Genomic DNA, 7,537 nt, shown 5'->3' with positions numbered 1-7,537 from the left:
ATTTTTGCAGAATATCTACTTTAATATCTATTTCCTCTTCTATAAACTTATAAAGTTGCCTTTAATTGATATCCATTCATCATATTCTTTTTTCTGAATTCTAAAAATATGCCATAGATTGGATTTTATGAAACAGAATTAGAAAAGCCGTGGACTGTAAAACTATCATCAATGAAAGTTATTGGACCCAATTGCTCTATTTAACATTGTGCACCTGAATATGTATTCTTTTCTAACACCTTTTGTGAACCATTGCAGTGTTGTCCCGATTGGGCTTCAGTCCCATGCTTTAGCATGTATTGCACACACTTTCTTCTATTCAAGAATTCTTAGTTAAGCATGCCTTCTTTTTTACTTTGAAGCAAGCTCTGTGGCTAGGTCTCATAGTTACATGTAAATTTCAACTCTACTTGATAGGTCTTTAGGGGATATGAGTTGTTTTTTGTTCAATGGCAGTATGATGGGGATTTTTTCAAATATATATGTTTGTCTATAAGAAAATGTCAACATATTTTCAAGAGAGAGAGAGAGAGAGAGAGAGAGAAATGAATACCATGGTAGGAGGAAGCAAAGGCATGTATTTCTATTTTTAGGCTATAATGAGATGTGTTTCTATTTTTAGAGTAATGGCATCTACTTTGAGAGCTAATAACGAGGCAGCAAAATGGACTCAAAGAGAACAAGATTATCTCCTGAAATTAATGGTTGAACAAGTGAAAGTTGGTAACAAGAGTTCCAGCACTTTCACTAAAGGCGGGTGGAACAATATCAAGAAAATGCTTGAGGAAAAAGCTAATCGGCCATTTACGATGGTTCAATTGAGGAATAAGATGAATAAAATGCGATTCGATTACAGCGCTTTCAAGAAACTATTGGATACTATAGGTTTTGGTTGGAATTCTGTGACAAGGACCTGTACAATTGAAGATGAGAGTGTTTGGGATGTACAAATCAAGGTATACTATACTTTTATATGATTTTTTAATCTTGGGTGTAATTCTATCTAATAGCTAGTTTGTAAAATTTTCAGGCAAATCCTAATTGGTCAAAGTTTGGGAGGAATGGGCTACCACATTGGCCTGAACAATGTATAATTTTTGGGGATTCATATGCTAGTGGGAGAGGAGGATTCAAGAATGAATCTGATTTCAGGTTTGAAGACGAATCGAGAGGTGTTGATGATGATGTGGATGCAGATGTAGATGTAATTCCAACTACTCCATTGGTTAATACCTTGCCAACAGGTTATTATGGAACTGATCGTCCTAGAGTCAACAGAAGACTTGATAGGACACCTACAGGATATAGGAAGAAGAGTAGGACAACTGGTATTGAACGCGCCATACAGACCCTAGCTCAGTCAGTAGCAAATAAGAATATTACAACCCCTAGCTCAACTCCAATGGGTCTCACTCCAAATACCACAGATTTCAGCACTTCTACTTGTGTTAGATTATTGAAAACTATGGATGATATTCCAAAGAGTTGCATATTAAGGCATGCAAGAGGATACTGGTGGACCGAGAATGGAGAATTATTCATTACTCTCAAGGATGAAACGAAACAATTGGCTTTTGACGTGTTAGATTGATGGATGATAATCTAACATTTTTTTTAATATGGATGATTGTAATGAAATACATTTAAGACCTTTTGTAGTAGGATCGATATATTTTGTTAGGTACACTTGATGTAAAAGTGTAATATGATTATTTACACTTTATGCTACTTTGGATGTCTTTTGTTTTAAATACTTATTACATCATCTGATAATTATGCATGTTGGATGATTATAGTTTTATAGATCTTTTGGTACATTTATTAGGGGATAAACATTTGTATGACACTAACAAGTTTAAAATTTATATTGAATCAGTTATGGCAAATGTCAATAATACTTCAATAATATCCTCTAATGACGACGATGGAGAAGAATTGATTCTCGCAACATTGTTGATAGCACAATATCATTATTCCAGCAATCTATACACTAGAGAACCACGCAGGGATAGTGCATTCACAGGGGCAGCATGGGTACATGAGGTGTTGCATGGGCATGCAAACCGCTGTTACGAAGAATTTGGCATGGAACGACATGTGTTTTTAAATTTATGCCTACTAATGAGACATCGTGGTTGGTTACAAGACAGTCGCATTATTAGGGTAGATGAGCAATTGGCAATGTTCATGTTTAGAATAACAGGAATAGGTCCTACTAATAGAGCAGTTGAGGAGAGATTCTAGCATTCAGGACAGACTGTCAGCTATTACTTTGGCAAAGTATTGCAAGGGGTGCTTAAGCTTTCTAAGGAGTATATCAAAGCCCCATTGTTTGATGAGATTCCTATGGAAATAATTGCAAACAACAAATGGTGGCCATATTTTAAGGTAAAATGGAAAATTTCTTTCTAATAAGTTTACATCACTTTTTAACTTATGGTCATTTTTTGTTTCACATAATAACGCTTTTTCTTTTCTTTTTCTTTTTTTTTTTTTTTTTTTTTTTTTTTTTTTTTTTAATTAGGATTGTGTTGGTGCCATAGATGGTACACATGTTACAACTATAGTTCCCAAGGGAAAACAGATCCCATATTGAGGACGAAAGGGGATAACAACTCAAAATGTGATGTGTGCCTGCTCGTTTGACATGAAATTCACTTTTGTATATGCGGGCTAGGAAGGCAATGCAAATGATTGTCGTGTATTCAATAGAGCCCTAGAGGATCCTACCTTGCGATTTCCTCATCCTCCCCAAAGTATATTGATGCAGCAGCCTTTCCCACCTACAGATCCAAGTGTCTATATTGTGGGTTTGATAGAGCCTCTTCTTGAGAATCTTCACCTAAAATTGCAGGCCAAACAAAGGCCGATTGAAAGAGTTCTCTCAAACATGAAGTCTTCCTCTTCCGCTGGAATCCCTAAGCAGCAGAGATGTCTTGAGGTTGAGGACATCCCACGGTTGCCCTTTAATCTCATCTTTATATTTTGACTTCCAAACTACCCCTCAAACCCCTTGACTCTTGTCCTTTAGTATTTGCCTTTTGTGTAAAAGTTCCTCTTTTGTTTTACCCCCATATTAATGCCACTTCCATTCCCCACTTTATTACAACTTGCCATTGAGTTACCTTCCATTCCAAGAATACCCCCTCCCCTTTATACGTTACACTCTTCTTCTAAAGTGGGAATTCAAAAGTCTTCTAGGTCTTTGTCCTTTGTGTTAAAAGTCCCTCTTTTGTTTTACTCCCTTATTGTTGCCCCCTACTTTAACCTCTAATTTACACCTTGCCATCAAGTTGAGTGTTGTTCCTAGTTTGTCCCTAGCCAATAAATAATAATCCCTTTCATATCCTATTGTTTCTTTATTTGCTAATATCTTCTTGAGGATTCTGGATATATTACAAAACTGCCATTGATTCTGATATTTATGCTTTTCATTTAATTGGGCCCACATCCAATCGGGTTGTTTCTTCGTGGGGCCCACCGGCCCCCCATTATTTGGTATCAGAGCAAATTTCCTGTCAACTCGTTTACCATGGTTGCTTACACCACCCCCTCATCTGAACAGTGGACTCAGTCGCTTCAACAGAGTGAAGAAATCTTAAGAACCCTCCAAGCTATCCAGGCTGTACAGGAAGCACAAGTTGTTACCCTCCAGGACATTAACGCAAGGCTTGATGCCCTAGAGGCACGTATTTAGAAACCCGGTGGACAGCAAGGTCACGTTACTCATGATATCGTGATGACACCTAGAGAACTGTGCCGCCATCTAGAGACCATTACATCAAGTTTTGTTGTCAATGTTGAAGATGAACGGGATGACCTGATGAAGGATGTTTCTGAAGAACTGATTGATGGCCCGATCTCCTTTGTGAAGCCCCACCATCCGATTCCGATCAAAGTCATATCATTTGTTGACGATGATCAGAAGATCGTGACCGTTGATCGCGAGGTGTGCTGAATCTTTACCCCTTTGGAGCCATTGATCGAGGATGCTGATCGATTGGTGTTAATTCTCTCCTATAAAACTCGTGGACGAGTTTTTCTAAAGAACAGGGGAGTTGATGCAGCAGCACGCCGATGGATCGATCCAAGCATGCTCCAGAACCCGGATCAAGACCCAGATCCAATTTGGGTTCCAAGTTACTAATTTGGATTCTAAGTTTAATAGAATATTTAGGATTTTATTTTTATTTGAGAATGTTTGTTCCCTATTTGAGTCCTTAGTTGTTTCTTTATTTTGTTAGCTTAGGTGTAGGAGATTTTTTTTCTATCTTAGTTTTTTATTTTTAATTAGAAGGTTTTTAATTTTATTTTATTATATATTGGACATGTAACTCATGGGAAGAATAGTGGATTAATAAATAAATAAGGATTGTGAAACTCCCCCCTGCGTGGCTGTCCTCTTCCCCCACTTCTTCTTCTTCTTCTCTTCCCTATGAGTTCTCTTTTCTCTCTCTTCTTCTTTCTTCTTTCCCTCTTTATTTCTTCTTATTCATCTTCTCTGGAACTCCCCCTGCCCCCCCTTCTTCTCTTATTTCTTCCTTGTCCAGCGAGGCACCCCCTTCCTCTTCTTCTTCCCTGCGATCTCCCTCTCTCTCCTCTTCTCCTGTCTTTCTTCCTCCTGGTTCTCTCTTCTGTTCTGGTTCTCAGTTACTGCGTTCTTAGCAGTCCAGGTACTGAACCTCTCCCCTATTGATTCTTCACCCTTCCATCTCAGTTTCTAGGAACTGAGCCGATACCCAAGGGCGACCCAGGTTGCCAAATCTGGAACCCATTAGCTCCCTGAACTGAGATTCCTAACCTGAAAACAGGTCTGGTTCTGTCCTATCACCAACAGCAGTTTCAGGTAATTTGTTTTCATGATTCAAGCACTGTTTCAGTGGATTATTATTACTTGGGCTGCGTGAAGGAATGGGCTGTGAATCTACTTCTAAAATCATGGCTCAAGTCGATCTTGCATGAGGGATTTTTGGTTGTTCAAACTCTCTTCTCTCCTGCTGGTTCTATCGCCTGTAACCTCTCCCCAAGGTTGAAGACAACCTAATCGATGGGTTTATTTCAAGTTCTTCATTCTGCCTTTCCCATTATACCCCTGTGAAACCCCTTTAAGCCGTTTTTCCATTTTGTCCTTTAACTTCTTTGGTTCCAAATCCAGCCTTGACAATAATTTAATTTCCCACTTAGTTCCTCTCCCCTAATCGACCCATTGAAACACTAGAGATTTCTGAGTAATTACAATAGTGCCACTTGATCTTAGACCTAAATTGATTAAGTATTTAATTGGGCTCACATCCAATCGGGTTGGTTCTCGTGGGGCCCACTGCCCCCCCCCCCCCCCATTAAATAGTCTGCGATATGTATCTCCCATTTGCATGGGAGGCAAAAGTAAGTTTTTCCCTGAGCCAGGGTGCATGCATTCTGATATTTGGAAGAGAATACAAATGAACAGAGGTTTTCCCACCATTGATATTTTTTTTTTTTTTTGAATGTTTTTTGTTCTATACCCCAAGAAAAAAAAAATAAAAAAAAATCAGTTGATTTTGTTTAATTTCGTATCTGGACTGGAGAACTCATTGAAGCCTTAAGTCTTTAGCTTTGATCATGAGGTTGAAGAACCATTAAGATGGTTTTTCAGCAGTGGAGATTGGAATTCTAATTTTTCTACTTGTGCAGGCTGAAGAAGGCAGTGACAATATTTTTTTTTTGGGGAGGGGGGGTGGGGTCAGGTGTGATCAAAGTCATGCATTAAATTGTGAATAATTTAGGGGTATCAATTTGCCGGGTTGGGCTGGTCTCTTAACCCAAGCCCTGCCCAACCCTAGGTCGAGTTGAGATATCTCAGCCCAGGCCTAACCCAGCCCAGCCCAGCCCAGCCCTGATCAACCTTGATTGGGCTTAGCTTAACCCAATCCAGCCCAGTTTAGTACTATTGGTTACTTGGTTGCTTGATCTTGAAGCATTGGAAAGGCCAAAGATCAAAGTTTTCATATATATGTAGATTGTGGAAAATGAAAGATTTTTTGCAAAAATTTTCTACAAGTATCCATTTATGATTGTTAACATATTTATATTATTATATACTTACTATTCAAGGTTGGGTTGGATTGGGTTGGGTTGAGACCTGAACACAGGCCCAACTTAACCTGGGCTTGGGCCTGAAATTCTCAACCCTAGCCCATCGTATAGGCTGAGATTCCAATTCGGGCTCAGTGTGGGTTCCGACTGACCGGGATTTTGACACCCCAAGTGAATATGATAAACCATTACAGTCTCCTCCACCTACTCCCATGAGTTCAGAAATGGGATCAAATCATCGGAATTGGACTGTTCAACAGAAATTGGTCGACCTCTATTGTGTAATGCCTGATTTCTGAACCCCTCTTTTGAATTGGATATGAATGTACTTGGATATTCTTTTTTGGTCATTTTGTCCTTTTATTCAGCAAAATAGTAAAAAATCAATATAACTTACCAATTATAGCAAGAGCTGAAAGTGTTTTGAATAAAAACAAAAAAATCACAAATCTTCCTGATTCCAAAATTTAGGGCCCGTTTGATAACGTTTCTATCGTTTCTGTTTCAAGAAACGGCAGAAACATAAATTTCCGTTTCTAGAAACAGAAACGGAATTAAAGGTGTTTGATAAGTCATGTTTTTAGAAGTCGATGGTAACCAGTGAAAGAATTGCCACAAGTCGTTTCCAGAAACGGCAAAACAAGTTGAACTTGTTTCGCCTAGGTCGTTTCTTGAACCATAAATAAGTAAAAATTTATATTTCCATTTTTAAAAATAAGTGAAACGAAACAATTTTATTAAACGCTTTTTGCTCTGTTTTTGCTGTTTCTGGAAATAGAAACGGCAGAAACGCATTTCTTGAAACGTTATCAAATGAGCCCTTAGTGTTTTGGATCAATTTCGACCAATTGATTTGGTTTTGAATTGAAGGGTCAATCCCATGTTCTATTCAGGGATTTTAAATAAATAAATAAATATATTTGGGGTGAAGAAGAAGCAAAACAGGAGGATGATATCTATGGACCTAGTCTAAGCCCATCTTGGGCAAAAGATTTTTAAGTTCTAGTGCTTCTTTTTTTATATCTTCTGTTTTTCCCTCAATAAGGGATAGATATGTGATTTCAAAAGGAGGAGGAGAGGGACATGGAGAAAAACTAGCATAGGGTACAAAAAGCTACCATGCAGTACGCAGCCTGACAATATTCTCTTTCCATAGTTAATATTTTCTTACTTTCGTGCAGGTAATAGGCCTACCTGTTTTGCCAGGCCTAAATTTAGATTGGATTTTTCTAGTAAAAAAAAAATATTGGATTTCTGGATAGTTGTATCTACTTCAATGTTAATCACGTGGACTCGGCCCAAATTAGTAGGATCTAGGTCCAAATTTTGGCATCAGATCAATAATAGGGTCAGGCTCGGATTCGTCTTTTTCAAATTTGGTAGGAAAAAAAAGAAATTGGGTTTTCCTTAAACAATGGTGAAGAAGAATCTATTGAGTATGGTTTTTTGATGGGTAAGAGAG

At 38.2% G+C, this 7,537-nt stretch overlaps 1 protein-coding gene across 1 annotated transcript; it reads left to right on the top strand.

Annotated features, from left to right (window-relative positions):
* The first annotated feature begins 626 nt into the window (after positions 1-626).
* Positions 627-1,591, top strand: LOC122086775. The gene is made up of 2 exons (XM_042655740.1): positions 627-956; positions 1,031-1,591. Exons 1-2 carry the CDS (start codon positions 627-629, stop codon positions 1,589-1,591), a joined length of 891 nt encoding a protein of 296 aa, XP_042511674.1.
* The last annotated feature ends 5,946 nt before the right edge of the window (positions 1,592-7,537 follow it).

This window comes from Macadamia integrifolia, chromosome 8 (assembly GCF_013358625.1).
Source record: "Macadamia integrifolia cultivar HAES 741 chromosome 8, SCU_Mint_v3, whole genome shotgun sequence".
Classification (NCBI taxonomy): domain Eukaryota; kingdom Viridiplantae; phylum Streptophyta; class Magnoliopsida; order Proteales; family Proteaceae; genus Macadamia; species Macadamia integrifolia.
The sequence above is the reverse complement of the archived record's forward strand: the minus strand, read 5'-3'. Positions and strand labels throughout refer to the sequence as shown.

Excerpts from the sequence above, each read along its gene's own strand:
- LOC122086775 (XM_042655740.1), top strand. The coding sequence starts at position 627 with ATGGCATCTACTTTGAGAGCTAATAACGAGGCAGCAAAATGGACTCAA. Across the intron at positions 957-1,030 it reads TTTGGGATGTACAAATCAAG|GCAAATCCTAATTGGTCAAA; the intron begins GTATACTATACT and ends TAAAATTTTCAG.